We start from the raw sequence: 27,703 nt of genomic DNA, 5'->3' as shown, positions 1-27,703 counted from the left end.
CCAGAGATTTCCCAGACAAGTTGACTTTCTTAATATCTAGATAAGAATTTTTAGGCCTGAGTTAAATAAACAAAAAGATTTTGTTTCCCATTTCGTTGGATAGCAACGCAAATATATTAAAATATGTAAATATTTTGGAAACCTGAGTCATTCTTGATCCTGAACAATTTTTATTTATATTTATGTGATTCTTACTACACTGCACGTGTATGAAAAAACGCAAATTTTACATTTTCAATTCTACTCTCTAGCGTCCTAGTTTTGATTACAGAATGTGAATCGAGAGATACAAGATCACCTTTGAGAAGATTTTGAGTAAAAAATCTGTCCGTTAGAATTTCAATAATGTTGACAGCTAATTGAGGAAATATTGGATTGACATGGCTGATACTTGATGAAAATCCATATTGGAACTAAGAACAGATTATATGATTTTCCCAAAAATGAGTTTACCACCACAAAAAGTATTTGTGAAATTTGAAAAATTGGGTATTTTGGCTGAATACAACTCTGTTTGAAAGATCCATCAGATTCATCAGGGCCGAATCGAAAAAAATGGTATGGAAAAAAAGTGTTTCTTTTGACCTCAAGGGTCTACTATTAACATTTTTGTACGAGTCAAAGACGCACCCTGTATAAATGAAAAACTCAATAATGCAGCTCTATTTTGTATAGATCTTTACATCTAGATATAAGAAAATACGAACAATGCATCTGGTGAACAGCATATTCACGCTAAATAAATCGAAAGATAATATTTACCCTGTTGTCCATTTTTTTTTAAACGATGTTGACGAAAAATAACGAGAAGAGAACGAACTCTCAATATTTGCTTTTTTCGATTACGGCGAGATCTAAAAATTCCTCGAATGAGATATAATCTCTGTTTAATTAGATGGTCATGACGCGACCTATGACTTGTTTGTCCTAACTTATCATCTGACTTTAAATTCGGGATGCTGCGGATGACCATCAAAAATCCACGACTCGAATGTTAACAGCAGCTGCGTGAACATGTGAGTTGAATTCTTGAATAATTATGCTTTCGCATTATATTTTTTCCGCCACACAAGTATGAGTTGAACTCTTTCATTTCCCATATTCAGCGAAGCTTGGTTTGGAATCGGTATTCTTATTTGTTTTTGTATATTCTATTTTTTTTTACTGCCCGACCATCCCATTTTTTATGCCCTTGTCCAAAAAAAAAACTGTTCATCGATGCCAAATTATTTCACTATAAGCTAATTTGCATAAACTACTAGATGAATCATGTATTCATTTGAAAATTTTCTTTGTCACCTTGTGGAGATCCTTGAGTCAACTTAAAAAGGTTTGTATCCTCGTCCTCGGAAGCAAAACATTATTTTACCTTCCCTTTAGTACATGCAACAAGCTGCTCAGCTTGTATTGAACATCAGCCATTCTCCAGTTAGGCATTATTTTGCTTCAACCGCAACATACGAGGATCTAATGATATCTAGTTAGCCTAGACCAGTTCCATGCATGAAAAAAATATTACATATCGATGCAGTTCATGACATGTTTTTATCAGACCGTCGAATTGGGCTAAAAGGAATATCTGAAGCACTGAATATCATACGAACGTGTTCATCATATAGTTCACGTAAATTTGGACATGAGAAAAATTGCTGCAAATGGATTCCCAAATGTTTGAATGTTGAACAAAAGCATGCAAGGGTAGAAGCATCCCGTTCGATCTTTGCTCGATTTGAAAACGATGTAGACTTCTTAAACCGAATTGTTACTATGGATGATACTTGGGTACATTTCTACGATCCAGAAACAAAGCAACAATCGATGGAATGGTGACACTTTGGTTCTCCAAGACCTAAGAAGTTTCGTGCCCAAAAATCTGCTGAAAAAGTTCTTGCTTCAGTTTTTTGGGATTGCCATGGAGTAATCATGATTGATTTTTTGGATAAGGGTAGAACAATAACCGGAGATTACTATTCGACATTACTGACCACTCTACGGGAAAAAATTAAAGAGAAAAGACGTGGAAAGCTATCCAAAGGTGTTTTGTTTTTGCAGGACAACGCCCCTGCACACAAATCTCATGTTGCCATGCAAACAATTCATGAGAATATGTTGAGTCATAAAATATTTTGACATGGAAATTTTGCTTGGTTCTATAGCAGGCTAAGAATTTTTCAATATATCCTCGTATCTCATGCCTTCTCTACCTTCCCTTGCTCCCTTATCCTTCAAATGGTTCATATGGACAATCATCTACAAGCACTTCAATGTTGATATTCATTTCATACTGGATTGGCATCTGACTCTGGAGCAATTCTTTATGAACGTTTCTTGCCCCTATTCAAACTATTATAATGACATACAATTTTTATTGCAGGATCCATCAAATACTATGCCTCGCTCTCCTAGCCACTTCAGGATACTCTTTCGTCACTCAGGAAGTAGCCCATAAGGCCGCAACCGTGATATACCAATACAGTGGCCCATTCCCTGCAGAAAAACTCCTGAATTATGACCAAGCAACCATCAAAGACAGCAACATAACTTTCGATGGACCTGCCCAAGACGTTTCCTTCCCGAAACTGAAAACCTTGAAGATAGAGGGCAGCCGCATCGGCAACATACCGGACGGCGTCCTGAGCGCGTTCCCTAACCTCAAAAACCTGGCCATCAAGACGAGCACCATAGAAAATTTCAAACTGAGCGACATCAACGCCATAACGTCACTGAAATCCCTGGAGGTCGACGATATCGCCTTGAACATCCTCAAGGACAATTCCCTGAACAAACTGGCGGGTTTGAAGTCCTTGACCTTGAATTCGGCGAAGATCGACGAGATCCAGAACCAGGCCTTCGGCGGACTCGGCAAGCTCGAGGTGTTGACCTTGAAGGGCGACAATCTGAAGAAGTTGCCTGCCGTGGTGCTCAAACCGCTGAAGAATTTGAGGGAGTTGTATCTTCAGCACAATGAATTGACCAGATTCGGACCTGAGAATGTTCCCGCTTTGCTCGAATTGAGGAAGGTGGACTTGGGCATGAACCCTATCGAGGATGTCGATGTTGAGGGACTCAAGAAGGTGGCGCCCAAATTGGAAGATGTAAGTGTGGGAGATACTGATTGAGAATAAATTGTTTCAAGCAAGTTATGTATTATTTATTGAGTTGATGTGGTCGATTCCCTATTAAACTCCATGATATGGGCACAAAAGGTCTTCTTCTCCTTCAATGAACGATTGTTTCGATGTCTATATTCGAATATGGAAGGTTTTTAGGGGTTATCCCCCTTTAAAACCACCCTAACACTTTGAAATGTAAATTAAGAAAGGTGCTAATGCTTTAATGCTTTACAGATGAAGAACAGTGAACCAATGAGGGTTCGAGGAACATTTCAAATAGCCAATTCTGGGGATAAAAATAGTGTTCATCAAAAATAAGGAAAAAAATTTTTTCTCATAGATCTAGAAGTAATGGTTTGAAAAAATAAAACAATAGATATACGTGATTTGCTTTAACGAGAACATCTTCAGGTTGATAGAAAGGATTAAACAGTTTCAAAACAGCTTCTTCATAGAGTAATTGATTAGTTTAAACATCTAGTACAAACATTAATATCCTATTTCTGCATTTTGTTATAGAAATTTTTAAATCACCACGATCACTTTATATTGAAACGTTGCTTTTGTATCTCTTCATAAACTTTTTAGGGTTTTCACACCTAAAATGAAGAAGAATGAAGAGATGCAAAATCCTCCCAAAATAAATTTCAGTTGGTTTTGTAGTTCTATGGTCAGTTCTCTAATCAAAAGATGGCAGCTCAATTGAAAAATCGATATATTTATGCTTTTGTCATGTAAAGGACTTATTCATTGGGTATCTAGGTTGAAGTTAAAATTTTCTTTAATGTTTACAAACGTTTCGGCGCATCCGCCTTCTTCAGTGTAAATATAATTTAAAAAGACATCACAATAATTTGTTTTCCTTGTTGTTTGGATGTTGTCAAGTGGGTGCTTTATGCTTTTGTTAGGACCATTCACTATAATCTAGACTAGAGCCATTTTCCAAGGTGCGGAATTCGCAGTGTCCTGCGTGCATCTTAACTCTTCCTAATGAGCTATGCCACCCACCGAAAACAAAATGCCCTTCAAAAATAGGCTAAACAATGACATATCTTTGAAACAGAATTGCATTCAGCCAAAGTAACCAATTGTTCGAATTTCACCCATATTTCCTATTTTTGATTATCGAATGTTCCTAAAACATCGCATTATACGAGATAATATGAAGAATACTTTCAGTTTCCAAAATGGTAAAATGTTCATTAGTGAAAGTAAAGCGTTCACACTTTCAAGAGTTTCCTCTACCGAAAATTCGAATAACAATAATATCGAGCTTGTTTTCACGATTAGTAGAGATCCAGGACTTCAACTATTGCAATAATTAATTGTCGATAACCCCCGCTTAACTTAAAAAAAAGGTCAGGTGGTTCTCATGATTGCGAACAAATATAAAAGCAACATTCCGCATATTGCACACACATAAATATATCTGTTGCCCGTCTACCGACTTCAAAGGAAAGAAAAATGTGAGTATATTTTCGAAAAAGTTATATGAAAGTGAAAACTTCGATGTTTATTCATTGAATGGTTGAAATTTCATCTTGGAGATTAATGTTGATAGTTTTGATGTTTATTGATCTCTATTAATTTCTGGAGTTTACGTTTCTAATTGGTAGAATTGAACGAATATAGATGGATGAATTATTGGTCCTTGAGAGCACTCATAAGCTTCTTTTAGAGCTTGTTTCAACAAAAATCAATCATTTACTGGATAGCTATTGCTAAACCATCTAACTGTGCTCTGGGCCTCATTTACCAAGATACAAATATTCTTTTTTCAGGTTCACGTATCCTGTCCTCATCCTCTTTTTCCTGGGTATAACTCAAGCTGCCCATATTTCCACTCCAGTAGTCCCAGTTTGCGAAGGAGCAACTCTCGTTTACGAATACAAGGGTCCAATTCCAGAGGATAAATTGAGAACTGGAGATCATGTACATATAATTTCCAGCGAGATAGATGTGGGAAATCCTTCGACCACCTTTCCAAATCTCCTTCACGTAGCCATAGAAAAAAGCAGCTTCAAAGGGGACTTCCAAAAATTCATGACCACCATACCGTCCGTTACCAGATTAGTTTTAGAGAACAACCAGGTGGAAAATTTCAAAATAGACAACCTTAACGTACTTCCCAACCTGGAAATCCTGGGCATCAAAGGTCAAAGTGTAGGAAATTTGAACGCCGGCATTTTCTCCAAATTCGTTCATCTTAAAGAACTCCATCTGGTCTCAGCAAACATTGGTGCAATAGATGATATGGCTTTCGATCACGCTGAAAAACTGGAGGTTTTGGATCTGAGCAGGAACAAACTGACCTCCCTGTCCGAGAAAACGTTGGGCCCACTGAAGAATCTCAAGCATCTGATGCTGAACCATAACCAGCTGAAAGCACTGGCAGCCGAACATTTACCTGAACTTCCAGAACTGGAAAGAATCGATGTGGAAGGTAACGAGATAACCGAGGTTGATCTGGACAATCTGAAGAAGAAATGCCCGAAATTGCGAGTAGTTAGAATCTAAAATAACGTCTACATTATGGCCCAAGGCCCCCAAGGGACACCAGGACTGTATTCGCTTTCAAACACTACGAAACATGTGTAGGACTATTTCTTTAACTCTTGTTCGATCTTCTTAAGGAGTTTTTCTGTTTGCTAATTCTTGTGATCGTTCATAAACAAGATGATTCTAGATACCTAGATTTATACCTTGACTCTCTAGATATATAGTGTGCCCGATTGAAATAAGGCAAAGACAGGTATTATAGGATATATGTAATTATTGTGTATTTTCAATTATATTAATACTCAATCTGCCTCTATTTCTCAACCTTCCTGATTCGAGAATAGGCACGAAGATAGATCTACATTCTCAATAGATAATAAAATCCATTACAAGATTGCTAGACCGTACCGATAAGTAGCCAACGAATTTGTGAAGCAGAGAACGTTTCATACCACATATTCGAATCACTCTCACTACTCTCATGAACTTTATCACCTATCTTAAAGTTGATATATTTGGGAGAAGTAAATGAACCCATCGAAAGAAGGGTACATCACAAACCGCATTTCCCTGTCTTGAAAATTCGATCGATAACGATATCGAGCTTGTTTTCAGCATAAGTAGAGGTCCAAGACTTCAACGTCTATACACCATTACAATAATCAAGTGTCGATAACCTCCGCAAAACCTTAAAAAAAGGTCACGTGCATCTCAAGATTGCGAACGCATATAAAAGAAATTTCCCGCACATTTCACAGACATAAATATATCTGTAGCCCTTCTACCAATTTCAACAGAAATGAAAATGTGAGTACTATTCTCGAAAGAATTGAATAAAAATGAAAACTTCAACGTTTTTTCATTTGATGGTTGAAATTTTATCTTGGAGATAAATGTTGATAGTTTTTATATTTATTTATCTCCTATGAATTTCTGAATTTGGCGTTTCTAATTGGTTGAATCGAACTAATATTTATTAATGAATTATTAGCGTTTAAGAGCAAGCTTAAGCTCCTTTTAGAGCCTGTGTCAACAAAAAACAATCACTTACTGGATAGCTATCGCTTAACCATCTAACTGAACTCTAGGCCTCATTTACCAGTATGAAGATTAGCTGAGACACATAAATTATTTTTTCAGGTTCACGTATCCCATCATCATTGTCTCATTTCTGAGTATAAGTCAAGCTGCCCATATTTCAACTCCAGTCCCACTTTGCGAAGGAGCAACTCTCGTATACGAATACAAGGGTCCAATTCCAGAGGATAAACTGAGAACTGGAGATCATGTACACATAATTTCCAGCGAGATCGATGTAGGAAAACCTTCGACCACCTTTCCAAACCTCCTTCACGTAGCCATAGAAAAAAGCAGCTTCAAAGGGGACTTCCAAAAATTCATGACCACCTTACCATCCGTCACCAGATTAGTTCTAGAGAACAACCAGGTGGAGAATTTCAAAATAGACAACCTTAACGTACTTCCCAACCTGGAAATCCTGGGCATCAAAGGTCAAAGTATAGGAAATTTAAACGCTGGCATTTTCTCCAAATTCGTTCATCTTAAAGAACTCCATCTGGTATCAGCAAACATTGGAGCAATAGACGATATGGCTTTCAATCACGCTGAAAAATTGGAGGTTTTGGATTTGAGCAAGAACAAACTGACGTCCCTTTCCGAAAAAACTTTGGGCCCACTGAAGAATCTCAAGCATCTGATGCTGAATCATAACCAGCTGAAAGAACTGGCAGCCGAACATTTGCCTGAACTTCCAGAACTGGAAAGAATCGATGTGGAAGGTAACGGGATAACCGAGGTTGATGTGGACAATCTGAAGAAGAAATGCCCGAAATTGAGAGTAGTTAGAATTTAGGAGAATGCTTACATTAAGGCCCAAGGGAGAGCAGGACCGTATTAGCTTTCATACAATACGAAACATGTGTAGTACTATTTTTTTAAGAATTTTCATGTCTCTTATTCGATCTCCTGAAAAAGTTCTTCTGTTTGTTACTCGTGATAATCCTAGATTTATACCTCGAAGCTCTCTAGATATATAGTGTGTCCTATTGAAGTAGAACAAACAGTGGTATCATTGGATATATAGAATTGTTATGTATTTTTTTATTATATTACTACTCTCCTTATCTCTATTCATTAACCCTCCTGATTCGAGAATAGACATGAAGATATAGATCTATATTTCCAATAAACAATAAAATTCAACACAAGATTGATACGCTCTATCGGATAATAATTAGCCAACGACTTCGAGAAACAGAGATGGGTTGATTTAAACACATTCAAATCACGATCATTACTCGCGTGAACTCTTTTATTTATCTGAAAGTTGATATGTTTGAAAGAAGTAAACAAACCTAGGGTCATTCATCGAGATACAAATCATCAAAGTGAAGCATATTTGTCTGCTGAATTGAAGATGTCGTAAGTTATAAAATTTTGATCCTTTTGACAATCTATCCTTAAAAATGAACAGAAATTTTACGCTTCACAGTTCTTCAATTTATACCTTGGGTATTTTTATTTGTTACTTCATGTGACTCTTGCATACTGGAGATTCTTTCCTATTTTCACTGTTCTTTATAGTGCTTTTTATCGATCTTTCAGGTACATTGTCAGGCTTTCTCTACTTTTCTTGACCGCCAGTTGTTTTCATGCTGTCAAACCCGAGAGAACTCCTGCCAAACACAAAAAAGCAAAGATCCAAAACGAAGACGACTTCGCCCCAGTCAAAATACAATTCCTAACAATCAAGGATCTAACCGACTCCTACGAGGTCGACAGAGACAACTATTACTCCAGCATCGAAGGACTTTCCATTGAAAACAGCAACCTGTCACGTGTACCGATAAGGCTGCTCAACGAATTCGTCTCTTTGAAAGAGCTGACGTTGAGGAATAATTCCATAGGAAGTTTCAAAATAGAACGGCTGAACTCAGCCCACGAGACGATGTCGAAAAATGTCGAGCATCTGCACATAGAAAAACAGGATCTGGGGGCGTTAAGCAACAATTCCTTCATGAAGTACAAGAACTTGACTTCCCTAGCTTTGATATGCACCAACATCAGCAGGATAGAAAGCAACGCTTTTAACGGACTGAAGAAGCTTTTGAGGCTGGACTTGAAGGGAAATCGACTGAGGGTACTATCGAGGAAAACGCTGTCTCCCTTGATCAGCTTGCAAATGTTGAGTCTACAGGGTAACAGATTCAAGAGTTTGACTGATATTTTTCTGGGAACCAAATTGTCGAAACTCCAGATACTTCATATGGAGAATAATCCTATCAAAGCGATCAACTATGTGGAACTGAAGAACTTCTGTCCGAATCTGAGGCGTTACGAGTATTGTATCGGTCACATGAAACCGTGTAAGAATGATGAGAATGTTTGTGGGGACAGTTGAACATTAGCAAAGAAGCTTGGAAGCAAGAGTTTTCATTATTTAGGATCTTCATTTGTAGCTATGATGTAAAGGGTTCAAATAAAAGCAAATCTGAACATGTTTCATCGATTTCAATGCATTATTTTTAAAATATTTTTTCCTCTTCGTTGGTTTAACTGTCTGATGTTTGAATATAGCACCAATATCATATTTTATGTTGAGAAGTATGAAAAAATCTTTGATGTAACTCGGCAGTGTCATGAAATGTCTATAGGTATCAAAATAAATAGTTTAAACATCTTAATGTTTGATTTATCATACATATATCCCAGTATCACTTACCAAGGTTTGCCATTAATTTCTTGATGTGGAGTATACTTATAATTCTTAGGTAATGAAGGGTTACTCACCTGAAAAAAAAAAGAGAAATTATCAGAAAAAATGGAATACAATCCATGAAAAGGGAACCTTATCTTTATCTTAGAAGATATATGTGTATCTTCACTGAGAACTAGAAACATTTGGGCTGATTTTGAACCATCTGTATACCATTTTATGTTCTATAAATTCTCCGATATCAAGATAAACAATTTTTTCGTAGTTTTGAAGGCCAGTGTTTTTCGTCATCCGCACAGTTTTGTCCGCAAAATCTTTTCGTCCGCTGTTTGTCAAGGTATGACAGCGGTCATTGGCTGTTATTGAATTAATTCTAGATTTGAATACAGAGTGAGTCTTTTCAACAGTAGAATCTGAAGGTCAAAAGAAACACATTTTTCCTTCACCAGTTTTTCCGAATCGGCTCGGTTTAAAAGATACAGGCTGTTGAAAAACAATAAAAAAATGTTATTTTTAGTTCTCACGAACGGTTATATCGAAAGAAATGAATTTAGGAATATAGTTTGTCATTTATTTGATGAATCTTTTTCGAATACAAGATATCACCCACGTCTTCCAGTTTTCTCATTGTGACCATTACGAACCATAAAATACCAAAACTTCAAAGAACCCAACTCCTGAAACTAAGTTGGACGCTATCTAATCAATATTCGAACGTAAAATAAAAGTATTCTTCATATTTTCTCGTATAATGCGCCGTTTTCGAGTAATTTGATGTTCAAAAATTAAAAAGTATCTGTGAACTTTGGAAATTGGGTACTTTGGCTGAATATAACTCTGTTTAAAAGATCCACAGATGTGCAGTGTCACAGATTTAGCTAGTTATTCCGAAGGTAATTTTGTTTTTTCAGGGGTGGCACAGCTCATAGAAATTCAAAATGGCTATAACATTTTATCAGAGCAGAATCGGAAAAAATGGTATAAGAAAAAGAGTTTCTTTTGACCTCAAGAATCTACTATTAAAATATTTGTACGAGTCAAAGACTCACCTTGTGTGTTGATAATAATCAAGAATATACATTAAAAGCAACACTCCTCTATGAGGAAGTCGACAAAAAAATGTAACATGTACCTGGGCAAAAAACTTGGTAGCCTCGGCTATGAATTTGCAGAGTAGACGGCCATCTGTGTGTCACGCGTGTTTTTAAGAAGCTAGGACTGGTTAAAATATTAATTTGAGTGCCATTTGCAGAAATGTATGAAATTTTTTAAGATTTCAGACGTCAATTTTGATCGAAGAGGTTTTGAATGTTTTGATTCTCATTCCGCTTTTTGTTTATTTGGCTCGTTCTAGATGCTGATTTTTGAATTTTTTTGTCTTATTTCTTGGTGAAAACATCAAAATATTGTTCGAAAATTATTGAATGGTGAAGAACGGTGGATCAAATAATGAATTGTATTTTACGTGATTAAGTTTTTCACTCAACTAAGGAAAATGAAAGCGTGAGTATTGAAAGTCGTAACATGTGAATCGGTCATTCATTGATTATAATTTTCAGTACTCCGAAGTGGATAAAATTCTCAGGACTTGAAGACAATTACTTCAGCAAACACTACTAACTACACCATGTACAATGAACATTTTACTGCAGGTCAATTGAGAACTGTTCATCGACGTAAATTGTTGTATGCAGAAAAAATCCCTTGCATGAACGGCCTATTAAGGGGAAATTATGATCTTTATAGGTCCATTCAATGATTCTCAATTGCTACTCTTTCAATATTTTCAAAAATGCAGAGGTTTTATTGATTTCCATTTGGGAACCGAGTGACTGTCAAATTGTTGTTTAGAAAGTAAAAGTTTTATGAAACCTGCTGTGAGTGTTTTGTTCATTCATTAATGAATTTGTATATTGTGTCATAAAGAGACCATATCATAAGGAAATCATAAAAAAGCACCAAGAAACTATACTGACATACAGGTCTTGCATATGTCTGTAAGGTTTTTTTTAGTGTGGTTTTGAAAATTCTTTGAATAATACCTACATATGTAATGTATGTAACTGGAATATGTATGCTATGATGGTATATTGAATATTGGTTCATATTAATTTCTGATATATGTATATTTTACAAATTCAACTAAGTTCATTAATTCAGAACAACCTTTTGTACAGAAACAACACCTTCGACGTATAGCAGATCATACCATATACTTTAGTGTCCTAGTTAAAGCTTCATTTATTGCCCACTATTTCAATTTTTGTCAATTTTTTATGAATTGCAAATAAACATATAGCACATCCAACAGCGTTTTTCGTTGATATCAATTGATTCCAAACAATGTTTGGATGAAAACTAACATCCTGATCACAAAACAAAACCATACTTTTGTTTTGTCGCTCAGGATGTTTGTTTTCTGATAGAAGCAAAGTCAATATTGGAATACAATACGAGAAATAGAATGCGAATTTCGCGCCCCTCAATTAAAAAACAGAGAACTGTTATCAAAAAGTTTTCCTGTATTGACAGTGCGTTTTTAGCGCCATCTCATTGTCACGCGTGTTTTCACTGGCCAAAATGTAGTCGGTTTTTAGTACTAGCGATATGAGGGCGTTTCCTATATTTCTACTCTATAATCTTTGGTCCTTGGTATATGAAAAACTGTTTTCGGCTTCAACAATTCTACCCTGTTTTGCACCCCAAACTTCTATTTTCAACACCATATTCGATTTAACCACTGAAATTAAAGGTAATCAAGATAAACTTCACCCTACTTCGAATCATTTCTTCAGGTATTTCCTCTAGTTTCTGTGGGGAAGTCACCGTAAAGCTTTTCCCAATAAATTGGAAGCCACGTGTACGAGCTACATCGAGAACCGAACAAATCGTCAACCTAATGAACTAATTGATGTCCTCCCCATCGACTCCGTCGAGATGAAAGCGGAAAAGCCAAGCGCTCGGCCCTCTGATCGTCAGGACCTTAGACCGTTCGCGTCTAATGGAATTACGTCCTTCCAAAGGGGAGCGGGAATAAAAGAAGACGAAATATGAATTCTTCCGGGCTCTGTGACCCACGCAGAGTCGGTTACTGGGGAGGCTGCGATCCGGGATACGCGGAAGCGTCGTAAATGATGTATAAAAATAAATATCCACACACGAGAGACGGTAGAATGGCCATTATGAACGCTTCGAGGAGTGCGGAAAATGGAAAAACCGGAGTGCGGTGATCTGGGGCCTTGTGGGATTGAGATTTTCGGGTTTCCGGCTAATGTACACTCACCATTAGCGATCGAAGTGTGTACACGCGATCTGTGACTTGTAATGGGCTCGGGAAACTAGGGAGATTCAGATTTCGATGTTGAAAAGAGACACTATCCCAATAAATACAGACACGTGTATTAAATTGTATTGAATATCCTCGAAGACGCCAAATACAAGTACATCCAGATACTTTAGAAGGCTGTGATACAGGCTGCTCATTGAATTTCGTGTTTTTCTGAACTCAAATTCAACCACAAGTGGATTTCACCTCTAATCATCTCGCTGTGTTTAAGTTCTCAAGGAACTGAAGTGTTCCAGTCTCAGTTTTTTCCTTCTCCTCAAATTCTTTCTTGTAGAAACATTTTCCTATATTACAGAAAGGTTCCGGGACAATGAATGACCTTTGATCACCACGGACAGCCAGGCCAAGCTGAGGTCCCTAGAATTACACTGCCAGAGATCTCTGCTGCTATGGGAGTGCCTTAATACCATAAAGCAACTGGCCAGAGACAACAAAGTGACTCTACTATGGGTACCAGGGCATTGTGGTGTTGAAGGAAGTGAGAAAACCGGTGAACTAGCGACAAGAGCATCAAGGTTAACACCTTCTGGACCTGAGCCTTTCTCTGGGCTTGGAAAATAAAAAAATAAGACAGCGGTCCAACAATGAGAGTTGAACAACAGAATCACCCTCTGGAGAAACACTCCTGGACTAAGAAATTCGTGATGATTTCAACGACTTTCACCAGAAAACTGCTAAAGCTGTCACGAGCTGAGCTTCGGGTGATGGTGGGACTGCTGACAGGGCACTGTCAGTACAAATATCATTTGTACCGTATGGGAAAGTTAAGCAGATGAGATTTGTAGTGTAGGCCCTGTGGATCAGAAGCAGAAACAGCTGAACACATGGTATGCAAGTCTCCAGAGCTGGCTGGCCTAAGAATTATTCATATGGAAAACCGGTCCTGGATACACACGAAGTAACGGCCAAGGCTCTTATAGATGTTGTCGGTTTTATCAACACCATTGACGACCTCCTTGGGTAGAGAGGGTAGAAAACAAAAGATCTACATGGTTGCAGTTCCCGAAAGGCTAATCGAGTCACAACGATGCCGGCTCAAAGAATAATGAAGACAGATTTAGGCCATTAAGGCTATGAAAGATATCAAATAATAATAATAATGGCCTTTGATACCCGAGTGACTGGAAACTCAGGCTAAACAGACTTGTCTGATTTTTAAAAGGAAGCACATTCGTGAGAAATGAGAAAGATTCCAAAAATAGGCGTTAAGTCTAAATTGGTGTGAAAAAAGTTACAAAGCTCTTCAGAAAGGCAAAGTATACGAAGCCTTTCTTTCATGTATTCCCTCAATTCTGTGGAAACTGTACCAACAATTCATTCACAAGTGGAATAAAAGCTCTGATTGACCAGTATTTTCCTTCAAGGGAAGATAAAGGAGCAAAGATTCTCATAGCAATCTTGAGCAACGACTCTGAAACCTCTGGCTAACGCTGCTCTATGATTTGTATATACAAACATATATACGAAGCTTTAGGCCTTAGACTCAATATCGACAAAACCAAAATCCTGGTAAGTCCGCCAGAAAGCAATCAAACAGATATCAGCCTGAAGAATGAAACTCTAGAACAGGTCGAGCAGTTCAAATACTTGGGAAGCTTCATAAATACCAGGGCTAACCTAGACACGGAAATACACAACCGTATCAATTCGGCATCAAGGGCATTCTGGAAGCTAAAGGACGGAGTGTTTCAAAATAACGACCTCAATCTGAAGACCTGGACAGCTGTTTACAAAGCAGTGGTCCTCCCAACGGTTCCTCACGGAAGCGAAAGCTGGACGCCCTAGAGGCGACATATTAAACTGCTTGAACAAACGCAACAACGTCATCTAAGACAAATAATGCACATCAAATGGTTCCACAAAGTTACGAATGCAGAAGTCTTGCAGCACGCGAGTTGTATAACAATTGAGACTCAAGTAACGAGGGCCCGACTCAGATGCGGCCACATTCTGAGAATGCAAGATACAAGACTCCCCAAAATAGCTCTGTATGGCGAATTCACAGAGGGAGCTCGGAAATCAGGAGGTATAAGCGGTTTAAGGATATACTGCATCAATCCCTAATATCAGCTAATGCCAATCATAACTGGGAACAACTAGCGTTAGACAGATCAAAGTAGAGGTCTTTGGTCCACAGTTATGATGGAGACTCTTCAGTCACAGGAGGGCACCTAGTCGCAATTAGCCTATTAGCCTCAAGAAATTATAAGTCTGTTCGCACCGTTTTTTCTTGTGTCTTTTTGTAGATTTATTCCCGATAACGGGATACAGCAATGATGATGATGATGTTCTTGTGAAGGAATTATTGTCCTCAAACCAATCTATTCGGCCCCCAACTCAGTAAAAAATTGAAATCAAACATGACATTCCACTCCGATCCCCTTCACCTCCGGAATCCCTGGGCTCATAACCTGTTCATTTAATTTCACACATAATACTTATACGGCCGAAAATGAGTTTCCATTTTTCCATTAGCGGATAAACCCGTCCCTAATTAGTTTTGCCCGCCGTCCATTTGTATGCGTCCCATGAAAAGGAGAATGGGACTAATTCGATGATAACTAATTCAGGGAGAATGGAAACCTTCAGGAAACAACCAGGGGTAATTAATTCGTGGCCGGTGAACCCTGAAGACGCTCATAATTAGGGCTTCTGAGGTTGAACCTTATTGAATTTCATTGTTGTCGTCGCGATACATGTTTGTGTTTTCACGGAATTGTTGGGTGTATACGTAAACCGATGGAAGTTTAGGTTACGTTATGATTTGAAATTTAAGATCGCATCAACAACATTGATGTTTTTTCTTCTTGGGCAGGTTTTTGTCGTCTAAAGACTATATTAACAAGTTAAATAATATACGTTGACTGGGGATAGACGAGACTGAGAATGATGAGGAGGTCGACGAAAAAATGTAACTTGCATCTCGACGAAAACTGTCTATTGTCTCGCCGCTTGCTAGCCTCGGCTATGAATTTGCAGCCTAGACTATTATAGGTAGTGATGCCCACGAAACCAACGAGATGAGACGAGACAGAGAATGATGAGGAGGTCGACAAAAAAATGTAACATGCACCTTGTCAAAAACTCTCTATTGTCTCGCCCCTTGCTAGCCTCGGCTATAAATTTGCAAGCTAGACTATTATAGGTAGTGATGCCCACGAGATCAACGAGATGAGACGAGACAAAGAATGATGAGGAGATCAACAAAAAAGTGTAACATGCCTCTCGGCAAAAACTGTTCATTGCCCCGCCTCTTGCTAGCCTCGGCTATAAATTTGCAAGCTAGACTATTATAGGTAGTGATTCCCACGAGATCAACGAGATGAGACGAGACAGAGAATGATGAGGAAATCAACAAAAAAGTGTAACGCCTCTCGGCAAAAACTGTCTATTGTCTCGCTCTTTGCTAGCCTCGGCTATATGTAAATTTGCAGGCTAGACTATCACAGGTAGGGATAAGACATGAAGTCTTGTCTCGAGTCTCGCCCCGTTGTCTCTAGTCTCGTCTGGTCTCCTCTCCAGTCTAGTGCGAGAATCTCCTCTCCTAAAAGTCTCGTAGTCTCGTGGTGCTTTCTAACGTTTTATGAAAGCTGAATATCTAAACCTATTTATAATTATAACGCATATTCTAGTTAATCTACCGGGTATTTTTTTCCTTTTTGGAAGTATAATTATAATAGTGATATTTCTTTTGAATTTGTTCAATTAATTAGTGATTCCCACGAGACCAACGAGACGAGACTTTGCTGAAGTCTCGTCTCGTCCCGTCGATGAGACATGAAGTCTCGTCTCGTGGTCTCTAGTCTCGTCTCGTCTCGATACTCGTGCAAGAGCCTCGTAGCCTCGTCGAGACTAGACGAGACTCTCGAGGAGAGTATAAAACACTAGATTACCTGATGACAAAAAGGTTTGCTACAGAACGCAAAAAATAAGACGAGAAGGTCGATGAGGTAACCTTCTTGAAGCCATACGCCATACCAAATACTGGTGTTCATTGAAACACTTGAAATAGCTCTGAAGGGGGCAAAATATAGATTTTTGAGTCGCATTTCAAGACAACCACCCTTAAAATCTGAGTCTACATCTACAAAACTTCTGCAATAATTTTTCTCCCATGACCTTTAAAATTCTACTCAAAACTTAATCAGTCCTTATTGAAGAAATTCCTGGAAAGCAAAGGAGCACTAACAGAGAGTTCGGTTTTTATCTCATAATCCCCGGCTTCCTCGTAAAGCTGACTACTTTTTATGATGCACTTTTAGCACCATCGTCGTCTTCATTTTCACGTGAGTAACTGCGGCTTTTCCTTTATGCCAGCCCTACACAGGACCCGCACTACACACACCCACCGCACACTCAGTTCTTTCAGCACATTCAGCAGGGTGGATGTAACAAAAACGTCGCCCTTTGTTTATCGTGCGAGCGAGTTTATCAAGTCGTTATACGCACCTCCCTCAGATGAAATATTTTTATGGACTCTGTGATAATTCGGTTTTATGAGCTCAGATATATAGAAACGTGGAATGCCCCGTTTTAATGGACATATCATCTTTTTATGGCATGTTGCTCTAATGAACGCTAATGTTTGGGTATAATATTGTATCAGTTTTCATTTGGACCTTTTCCATTTCCGCCCGAACCCGATTATCAGTTTCGCCCCAATTCATTTGTTCCAGAATTAAATCAACATATATGGCCCACTCTCCGGAGTAGGTTAATACGATGGAGAATCGGAAAAGTACAGTTATGAAAGTGAACCAAATCACCAATAATAAATAAAGAAGTCACTTTTGAATTAATTGGTGATAAACAACTTCTAAGTCATTCATCTCAAAACTAGGCTGCAGTGTGTAAAAGCCTTCATACCAACCGCTAGAATACAGCATAACGGCTGTACAACCGACCATTTCTTAACCAACTCTGGAATAAAACAAGGCTGCGTGTTAGCGCCTTTACTGTTCAATATTTTCGCCATAGCTGTCTCGATAATTGCTGACATGAGTATGCCTGTAAGAGGTGTTGGAATAAGATTCAGATTTGATGGAGGCCTGTTCAACCTGAAGCGCCTCAGAGCAAAAACCTGTTCAAAGTTTATCACGGAACTTCAATATGCAGACAACTGCGCACTTATCGCTAGCAGCTCAGAGCATCTACTGATAATGTTGGACACCTACAAACATATATACGAAGCTTTAGGCCTTAGACTCAATATTGACAAATCCAAAATCCTGGTAAGTCCGCCAGAAATCCTTCGAACACATATCAGCCTGGAGATTGAAACTCTAGAACAGGTCGAGCAGTTCAAATACTTGGAAGGCTTCATTAATACTTGGACTAACCTGGACACGGAAATACACAACCGTATCAATTCGGCATCACGGGCATTCTGGAAGCTTAAGGTCCGAGTGTTTCAAAATCACGACCTCAATCTGAAGACCAAGACAGTTGTTTACAAAGCAGTGATCATCCCAACTCTTCTTTACGAAAGAGAAAGCTGGACGCCCTACAGGCGACATATTGAACAGCTCGAACAAACGCAACAACGTCATCTAAGACAGATAATGCACATCAGATGGTTCGACAATGTTTCGAATGCAGAAGTCTTGCAACGCGCGAGTTGTACAACAATTAAGACTCAAGTAACGAGGGCCCGACTCAGATGGAGCGGCCACATTCTGAGGATGCAAGACACAAGACTCCCCAAAATAGCTCTGTATAGCGAATTCACAGAGGGAGCCCGAAAACCAGGAGGCCAGTATAAGCGGTTTAAGGATATACTATATCAACCCCCAAAATCAGTTAATGCCAATCATAACTGGGAACAACTAGAGTTGGACAGGTCACAGGGGAGGTCTTTGGTACACAGTTATAATGGAGACTATGGTTGGTGACTATCCATTCCCTGAGTGTGGAAGGATCTGCAGGTCACGGTTGGGTTTCTTCAGTCACAGGAGGGCACACAGCCGCAATTAGCCCTAAGAAATTACAAGTCTGTTCTCACCTTTAATTTTTATTTGTCTTTTTGTAGATTTATTCTTGGTAACGGGATACAGCAATGATGATGATGATGATGAGGCTGCATGGACTTGGTTCATTTCAGCTCTGAACCCCTCATATATAAGGATGGTAGAACATCAGAAACTAAGTAGTTTTTCTCATGAACTCAATTCCAATGCTTTAACCTTAAAAGAGACCTTACGATTACTAGTTTTTCCTACATTACTTCTGGATGGGGTCTTTAAGACACCATTCCTTGCTCGAATTTTCAGCACTACACTCTACTGACGAGGGACAGTAATCTCGAAGACAGTCAATTTTTCGGAAACGTTGTTTCCATTGTTCTGACATTCCCAACGTGCCCAGATGACACGTAATTCAAGTTTAAAAATAGATATGTCCGACTTCCAGAAGTATATCTTCAGCAAGGTGAACCAAAATCGCTACCAGTGCTTGAAAATCGAAGCAATCTTGATGCATCAATCCAAATTAACCAAATTCACGAAAACTGACGCGAAACCCGGCGTGAACGAGTCCCCGCGACGCTAATCTTCCACCTCTTCCAAGAGGGCGATAAATCCAGAAATTATTCAACACAATCACGAACTTCCGACATTTTTTCCTTCGCCCTATTCATTTCCGTCCGAGTTTCGGCGCGCTAAACAAGAAGGACACCGCGGAGGCCTATAAACGCTATTATAATTTCCGAAGCAGCATCGCCCACTGAAACCCCACGAGGCTATATGGCTGCAGACCGTTCCTCCGAGATATTCTTGGAAATAGTGGCTTTCAGCTCGTTCCGTGTTGCCTCGCAAGTTTGATTGTTAATTTTATGCGATGCTCGCATTCGGAAAATGGATAGTTCGGTAGTTATCCGTTACCGGGTAGGTCAGAAATCTGCTTTCTGGCTTTTAATACTTCGGAGTTCATGGAATGGACGATATTAGGATTGCAAATGGATTTACGCAGTTTGGTAACAAGGTAACGCCACCACTAGATTAGATTGTTGGATGTAACACGTACAATAGTAAGCTTTGTAGTTCAACTCAACAATTTAATACCGAACCTCTGGTGTAGGAGTTCTTAATCTGGGCTTCATAGACCCCTAAGTGTTCCTTGAAACAATTCCTGGGGCCCACATCACCTAACAAGAATTCAAGGAGACTCTATTCTTCCTTTGATCGATTGGGTCAAATAAAAACCTTCTGATCTTCAAAATTCTCAGGAAAACTCAAACTTCTCCTACAGTACACATATCTGAGTAGATAGAGAAATGATAACTGAAGACACAGCTGTAGAACATGGTATGTTAAAGTGTAGTTTTGATCTGACACCAGAAAATTTCAAACCAACTCCCTGATTTGCTAATCCATGAAGAAATCTATCTATCATCAGATGAGGAGATGAGGACATACATCCATCGTTGTATTTTTGGGTTACATCCCCAAGTTTCACCAGACAGATTTCTGCACGCCATCAAGGCCTTTATTGGCTTTATTAGCAGCAATTTCAATATGCTTATTCCACAGAAGCTCAGTATCTAGGGTTATTCTCAGATATTTAGACTTCCACTCTATGATGTCTCCATTTAGGGAGATGGATTCCATAGCTTCACCTTTTCTGGGTAAATGGGATTATTGTGGTCTTGGTTGGGTTGATATTTAGCCAAGATAGAGAAGAATCCCCTCCATTGTTTTCTGCACGAGTATTGGGAATAATAATAATTATTATTAACCCATCCACTCCTTGAAGAGGTTGAAACAATACTTTCAACGTCCCTTAACTCCATGATAAGATGATTCGTGAACCACCTTCGCCAGGAGTGCTATAACTATTGGATAAAAGTCAAAAGATCGTAATTCAACCTCAACTACAAAATATCACAGTGTAGAAGAGCAAGTGATATCTTTCTTCTGTCAATTTTTCGATGACTATGATTTTCCCAAACGTCAATCGTTCATATCCTGTCTTTTCTCCACGATTTTTCTGACTCTAAAGGTGGAACAAGAGTAGAGCAACTACAAATAAACGTTCAATGAGATATTACCTTGCCGAGCATTCCAGATCGAGCTATGACACCCGGTCCGCAAGACCTGAGCGAGACGTCACTGAACAGGGCAGATCTGAGACCTAAGAAGAGATTAGATACCCTGATCGAGAGGAGCAAAACCACCCACATAGACCACCAGATACCGATCCGTAGGTACATCCAGATAGCGGACGCCCTGCTTCACGCCGCTAAGCACTCTCAGATGAAGAAATCTCACGAGTCCTCGCTGATGAACTACCTCCGGTACCAGTCTTTGGTCAAGAAGCTGAGGACCCACAAGAAATACGGAAAAATTCCCATTGGCGAACGGTCCGCATTCGACTACAAGCTGAAGAACGTGATGAAGAACGTCAAGGTTTTGAGCGAGGTCGTTTTCTCGGAGTATAAGAAGTTTTACCAGATGTCGAAGTTCGACAATCAGGATCAGAACTTGGAAGGGTAGGAATTTACTTGCCGATTTCTATATACTTTCAAAAATTCGTAGTCAGGTACGCTATGCAATCTGGAATGTTGTTGTTTTACCTCTGAACGTAGGGCGTAGCTTTACTACGACATTATTCCCAGTGTTTCATCCTCCTCCCCACAATCCTCCACACTTCTAAGGAAGTGTAGAATATTCTTGCTAAGATCCAGATACTCATTCTTAGATCTCGCAGTGTTCTTCTTGTAGGTACACCCAGACTTGTATATACACTTGATCTGTAAGGTTCTATATTGGATATGTTTGAAGCTGTGGACTCGAAGAGAATTTATCTCACACCACTAGTGCCAGCTCATCTATTTCTTCACCCAAAGCAGTAATTCAGAGAGTGAAAACAACCCTTCATCTTCAGAAAGCATTCCTGAATAGAGCAATCTTTCCAGGTACCAAGAGCAGCGACCCACTATATCCACGGTCCATACCTTCATAAGCGCCAACAGAGGGGAGCTCGAAGAAGCCAAATGGAGCCAACCGTCACTGACAACGAGATCCTCGGTAGCCAGCAGATCTAGGTCTAGGGCAGTGACGGATTCCGGATCTTGCATCAGCTTTCCAACGTATCGCACCTTCTCCTCCAACGTAGACGTCAATTACGGTCTCAGACGCTCCATTTTCCCCACCAAACAAGTCAGGGAGTTCGACGTCATCTACAGCCAGAGGAGGATCGTGAGGAGTCACAGAACGGTCATTGTGCCGAGCAGGATAACCACGGAGTTCTCCTACTTATCCTACAGGAACACGCAGAAGAACGTGGAGACAGTGGCGTATCTGGCCGGGAGGGAACTGAACGCCACGCAACTGCTGGTATCGCATCTGATACTACCCGAACAGGTGGGATATTCGGATTACTTCAAGGTTAAGGATTCCATAGAGCTGATACGGTATCTGGACGAGCACGATTTGCTCACTATTGGATGGATACATTCTCACCCGGTAGAATCCAGCTACCTATCCAGCAGCGACATGCACTACCACAGCGTCTTTCAGAGCGTTCTACCAGAGGCCATAGCGATGGTATACAGCCCAAAGTATATGAATAGCACCACGTTCAACCTGACCCCCAACCACGGGCTCAAATTCATCTTGAACTGCAGAAAAAAGGGGTTCCACACCCATCCGACGAACCCCCCTTTAACCATGATCTCCCAGCATGCCATCACCGACCTTTATGGCGATCTGACAGTGAAGGATTTCAGGGATTCGAAGAAGGTCTACGAAGATTGGGATGGTGTGAGAGCCTCTTTCACTTCGAATCTGTTTGAGAGGATGATGAAGGACACGAATAGCGGTGAAAAAGGGAGGATAAGAAAAAGCGAAGTCACATTCGTACATATCGGACGTTAATAAATCGTTTAAAAATTGTTGAGTTTCATTTGCGTGATTTTCATGAGCTGCTCGAAACATCCGAGGTGGTAAAGTGAACATTTATAATTGGGTATCTGCTATAAATCGTAGAGCTTCTGTTTAAAATTTGATGTTGAAGCTAGATCGATGCAAAGACAATATCTGCTCATTTTTATTTGTGGTGAATTTTATCATATCGCTGTATCAATTGTAGGAAAAATGTCTTATTTCGTGGGGAGTTCGTTTATGTTGCATTTATCCTCGTAGCATAACATGCATCCTTTTCGTCCTGAGCCCTTGCATGTTTTCTTCGATGTGGTGCAACCTCTGGTCCAAAATGGTTTAGTTGGCTTGTTTAATACGAGGGAAAGCTCACTTGGCTGAAGGTATGCGAAGCAGTAGCGTCCATAACAAGATTCAGATATCCTCCAGTCCCCTAATCGACAGCTACTGTTCACATCGGTAGATTTGCATTGCACACATTGCACTTTTTTGGTTGTATTCGCTGTAAGGTCAATATATTATTTCAATATAAGTGATCACTTAACGCATACTTTTGGATTATAATATGAAATTTTGGAAAAGTTTCATTCGCGAGAACAATAATTCATAAACTTCACTAAATTCCACAGACAATGAAATGAGAAGGAGAGAGAAGGTTATGTCAGTGGTTAAGTGAAAAGAGGAATTAAAGATTTGAAAAATTATCGAAATATAAATAAACTTTCTAACCTTCTTCGAAGAAAATCATCCCGAATAGGAGAGCAACGAGTGTGAGGAACTTCATATCGTATAATGTTTTTTTTTTTACTGGAAGCCAGTCGATATCCCTTTAAATACTCAAGTTTGATGCATTTTATCATTTTAAAACTCAGGTCGATAAGTTAAAAGCACCGTTGGTTCAATAATGGCATTCTGGCTAATGATACTTTTATCAATAATTTCTCGAAATTTTTAAGCTGTATTTCGTAAACTAATACTTGATTTCATCCTAATGGTTTTCAAGGATAGGAAATTCAATAAAACAGGAGTCAGAAAAGCCACTCGATACGAGAGAAAATATCGACCAACTGTCCCTTTTCAAGGGATAAAGGTTTCTGACAAGTTTTACCATTCAGTGCTGCCATTTCACTTCATGTTTCTTTCTAGACGATTACCCATCCTGCAGTCGAACTCTTTGCTCCCTTGTCAAATTTGCCTTGTTCACGTCTTCGAAATTTCTGTCATATTGACGATGCAAGTTTCATATCACTATTGTTTCCAATTATTCGTCTGTGAAAACACTTTTTTGAATATCAATCGTTCAACGAACGAAAATGGACTGGAGCGTTACAGCGTTAAACACCAACGATCTCCTACCCAAGAAAAGACTGGAAAATCTATACGACAAGGCCAAATTCACACACGTAGTGGACGGCGTTGATGTCCACAGGTACTCGGACATCGCTACCCAGCTACTGAACTCCGCGAACAGATTGAAGAGGGAGAAAAATTGGGAGGATTCCCTCCTCAATTTCCTCCGGTACCAGATTCTGGTGAAGAAACTGAAATCCCACGTTAGATATTCCGATCTCCACCTGGGCAGAAGGGCTGCGTTCGACTACAGACTCAAGGAAGTGGCGAAAAACATAAGGGCGTTGACCGAGAAGGTTTCATCAGGGTACAAGAAGGTCTACGAACTGACCGACTTCAACATGGACAGTTTTCTCGGAGAAGGGTGAGTTCATGAAGCTGATGAATCATATTGCTGGAACTGTTCAGGTTAGATAACTTTGTAGCTTTAGTGCAAAAGATGGCTAGGCGTGTTAGTCTGACATACTCGACATACCACTGTTACCAGTGCTGTCTATTGTGGCACAAGTCTATCTGGAGGGTATCTGACCAAGAGAGCAGGGTTTCATGTCATGCAGGCAAATCGGAGACAAAAGGAAGTGGTCTGACAGAACCGCATGGACCTTTGAAAGCGAAAGAGCTAATATGGTTAGAAAGAATGACGATACTTATGTTTATACCTCCGTCCTTTCTGTCTGAGTTATTGACGGCCGGAGATGTAAAAGTGCCCAAGGAAACTCAAAAGAATAAATTACCTGACATTCAGGTGGAAAAGCCAACACACTCACCAGAAAAGGAGCAAGAACTCCTCTCCTTGGCTCCTTGTGGTGAAGGTAAATGTATCCACAAGGAAGAGTTTCAGGGATGAGAGAAAACAAAGAGAAACACACTCTGAAAGAATCTCCCAAGGCTGGATCATACCAAAATGGTCCTTTGGAACTGCACACTGTGAGATCTAGGAAATCTCTGGATCTTAGCAAGAATACACTGCGTATCCATTCTGGGTAGCTTACAGATGAGAATGTGCCTAGCAGAAAGTGACGAGTTCAGATTCTGTGGAAAGAAGGAAGATCCTCCAGATCACTAGATGACGAAATGCTTCGCCATTACTGCAGAGTTTTAATTTCAGGAATCATAACATATTTGTCCTAGTATAAAAAAAAATATCTGCTTTCAACAAATTTAACATAATACGATGATATATTGAATAATTCTTAGCCTACTATAGAACCAAGCATAATTTCAATGTCAAAATATTTTATTACTCAACATATTCTCCTCTTAATTGGATACATTTATCACAGCTAACCTGCAACGTCTTTAGACCTTTAAAAAAAACTGTTTCTTCTTGCTCTGCAAACCAGACTTCTACAGCTTTTATTACCTCCTGGTGAGTTAAAATTTACGACCTTTTAAACTTTTTTCCTGTTGAGGAAAGAGATGATAATCGAATGGAGCCAAATCTGGTGAATTAGGGGGGTTTTCTAGTTATTTAAACCCCTAAATCACGAATTTTTTGCATGGCAACATGTGATTTGTGTGCAGGGGCGTTGTCCTTCAAAAACAAAACACCTTTGGATAGCTTTCCTTCTCTTTTTTCTTTAATTTTTTCTCGTAGAGTGGTCAGTAATGTCGAATAGTAATCACCGGTTATTGTTCTACCCTTCAAAAAATCAATCATGATTACTCCATGGCAATCCCAAAAAACCGAAGCAAGAACTTTTCCAGCAAATTTTTGGACACGAAACTTCTTAGGTCTTGGAGAACCAGAGTATCGCTATTCCATCGATTGTTGCTTTATTTCTGGATCGTAGAAATGTACCCAAGTCTCATCCATAGTAACAATTCGGTTCAAGAAGTCTACGCATCGTTTTCAAACCGAGCACAGATCGAACGCGATGCTTCTACCCTAGCACGCTTTTGGTCAACATTCAAACATTCGGGGATCCATTTTGCAGCAATTTTCTTCATGTTTCAGCCCAATTTGACGGTCTGATAAAATCATGTCATGAACTGCATCGATATTTTCGGGTTCTGATACAGAAACTGGCCTTCACGATCGGTCACCATCTTCAATGGAAAATTTATCTCTTTTGAAGCTTGCAGTCCAATTTTTCACGGTCGCATACGAAGGACATTGATCACCAAGGGTATTAAGCATATCTTCGTTAATCTGCTTACCTCTTAACTCTCTTAAATACAGGTATTTGATGATGGCTCGATACTCCAATTTTTCGATTTTCACTATTTCGGTGGACATCTTCTTTCTTTTAATTTATCACGTAACTCTGGTTTACTTTTTTGACCTCAAACTTCACACTGACAGTTCTAATGAGGTATTGCTCGTTGCTACGGTAACGCAATATTTTTTTATGCATGGAACTGGTCTAGGCTAACTAGATATCAATACATCCTCGTATAATTCAAATACCAGATCATGATAGGCTATGATTCATTCGCAGGTACCAAGAGCGAAGACCAACCGTCTCGACGGTCAGAACATTCGTCAGCACCCCGCGGGCGTCAGGCGTTTCCGTGCAACATCAGCCCCACAAGCGATCCATTTCTCCGTCCAGAGACAGGAGCAAATCCTTCTCCAAACAGAGGATATCTGCCGCCGTCTGCATCCCCATCATCAAGAGTTCCTCCTCTCTCAACTCCGATCTCGGCTACGGACTCAGAAGGTCCATATTTCCGATGAGGCAGGTGAGGGAATTCGACGAGATCCACAAGCAGCGTAGAACCGTGAGAGGTCACAGGACGGTGGTGATACCGAGCAGGATAACGACAGCCTTCTCCTACCTGTCGTTGCAGAACAACAAGAAGAACGTAGAAACGGTCGGTTACCTGGCTGGCAGAGAGTCCGAACCCAACGTGCTGGTCATCACGCATCTGCTGCTGCCCAAGCAGCAGGGCTATTCGGATTACTTCAAAGTGATCGATTCCTCATCGCTCGTCAGGTACCTGGACGCGGAGGATCTCATGACGATCGGATGGATTCACTCGCATCCCATGGAAACGCCCTATCTGTCCAGCAGCGATATGCATTACCACGGGGTGTTCCAGAACGTGCTTCCTGAAGCTATAGCCATAGTGTATAGCCCGAAGGAGATGAGGAGCCAGGTCTTCAACCTGACTCCCGATCACGGCCTGACCACCATCATGGCGTGCGGTAAGAAGGGTTTCCATACGCATCCCAGCAAACCTCCGATCACGATGGTTTCTCACCATACCGTCAACGATCTGTTCGGCGATTTGACGGTGAAGGATTTCAGGTCGGAGAAGAGCAGCGTGACGTTTTTGCCGGAAAGCGGGAAGATTCGTAGGAGATCTGAGGGAAGCGGGCATCTTGCGATGGAAAGGTTGTTGCAGGTGAAGACCAGCACTGGGGCTTTGTCGCCCGTGAGGATACGTCGTAGCGAAGTGAATTTTGTACATTTAGATGCTCGAATAGAAGGTTTTAAGATATAAGTTCTTATGGTTTCATTGTGTACAACTCACTGCCGTCTAATCTATCGAAACTTTGCATTATAGTCTTTGACTTATATGTGCGAACAGACTGTAATGAAAGGGTAGTTTTCAAACATACCCCCTCATTTTAGAATAATCTTTTAGTTTCCTTTTTTCAATTTTATTTTTGAATTAATTTTTAAAGAAATCTTTTCAAATTTCCAATTCAGGATTCCGACATCCCTACTGTCAATAAAGTACTCTGCTGGTGTGGATACCCGGGGGGGTACAGAAGGCACTTTGAGGTGGCTACCCTTCCTAGAACTTTTCCGTTCGTTCCCGTGTTCCCCCCGAC

General features: G+C 39.8%; 7 protein-coding genes across 9 annotated transcripts in view; 5 read left to right on the top strand and 2 right to left on the bottom strand.

Moving 5' to 3' along the window:
- The window catches only part of LOC123317540 (toll-like receptor Tollo), a 32,380-nt gene extending 29,241 nt beyond the window's left edge, over positions 1-3,139 (top strand). Inside the window, exons 1-2 of one of the 2 annotated variants that reach the window (XM_044904121.1) lie at positions 858-1,016; positions 2,375-3,139. In XM_044904121.1, the coding sequence (XP_044760056.1) occupies positions 1,015-1,016; positions 2,375-3,119 (747 nt within the window). In that variant the 5' untranslated portion in view covers positions 858-1,014 and the 3' untranslated portion in view covers positions 3,120-3,139. Of the gene's footprint in view, positions 1-857; positions 1,017-2,374 lie in introns of those variants that run through there. The other variant, XM_044904120.1, reaches the window with a different exon arrangement.
- Positions 1-27,703, bottom strand: part of LOC123317538 — a 263,709-nt gene that overhangs the window by 131,310 nt on the left and 104,696 nt on the right. The gene's annotated exons all lie outside the window — the stretch shown is intronic.
- On the top strand, positions 4,437-5,653 carry LOC123317542 (toll-like receptor 13). The gene is made up of 2 exons (XM_044904123.1): positions 4,437-4,579; positions 4,895-5,653. Coding segments are annotated over exons 1-2 (738 nt in total). The 5' UTR covers positions 4,437-4,577; the 3' UTR covers positions 5,631-5,653.
- On the top strand, positions 6,263-7,756 carry LOC123317541 (toll-like receptor 13). Its single transcript, XM_044904122.1, has 2 exons — positions 6,263-6,419; positions 6,753-7,756. The coding sequence occupies exons 1-2, from the start codon at positions 6,412-6,414 to the stop codon at positions 7,483-7,485; spliced, it is 741 nt and encodes a 246-aa protein (XP_044760057.1). The 5' UTR covers positions 6,263-6,411; the 3' UTR covers positions 7,486-7,756.
- On the top strand, positions 20,619-22,582 carry LOC123317536 (STAM-binding protein-like). Its single transcript, XM_044904116.1, has 2 exons — positions 20,619-21,179; positions 21,606-22,582. Exons 1-2 carry the CDS (start codon positions 20,764-20,766, stop codon positions 22,564-22,566), a joined length of 1,377 nt encoding a protein of 458 aa, XP_044760051.1. The 5' UTR covers positions 20,619-20,763; the 3' UTR covers positions 22,567-22,582.
- Positions 22,725-23,364, bottom strand: LOC123317545. Its single transcript, XM_044904126.1, has 2 exons — positions 23,299-23,364; positions 22,725-23,071 (listed from the first exon to the last, which is right to left on the bottom strand). The coding sequence occupies exons 1-2, from the start codon at positions 23,351-23,353 to the stop codon at positions 22,791-22,793; spliced, it is 336 nt and encodes a 111-aa protein (XP_044760061.1). The 5' UTR covers positions 23,354-23,364; the 3' UTR covers positions 22,725-22,790.
- LOC123317535 (STAM-binding protein-like) lies at positions 23,764-27,369 on the top strand. Its single transcript, XM_044904115.1, has 2 exons — positions 23,764-24,283; positions 26,361-27,369. The coding sequence occupies exons 1-2, from the start codon at positions 23,883-23,885 to the stop codon at positions 27,367-27,369; spliced, it is 1,410 nt and encodes a 469-aa protein (XP_044760050.1). The 5' UTR covers positions 23,764-23,882.

The sequence above is a fragment of the Coccinella septempunctata genome, chromosome 7 (genome assembly GCF_907165205.1).
Source record: "Coccinella septempunctata chromosome 7, icCocSept1.1, whole genome shotgun sequence".
In the NCBI taxonomy this organism is placed as follows: Eukaryota; Metazoa; Arthropoda; class Insecta; order Coleoptera; family Coccinellidae; genus Coccinella; species Coccinella septempunctata.
This window is presented reverse-complemented; position numbering and strand designations above follow the sequence as displayed.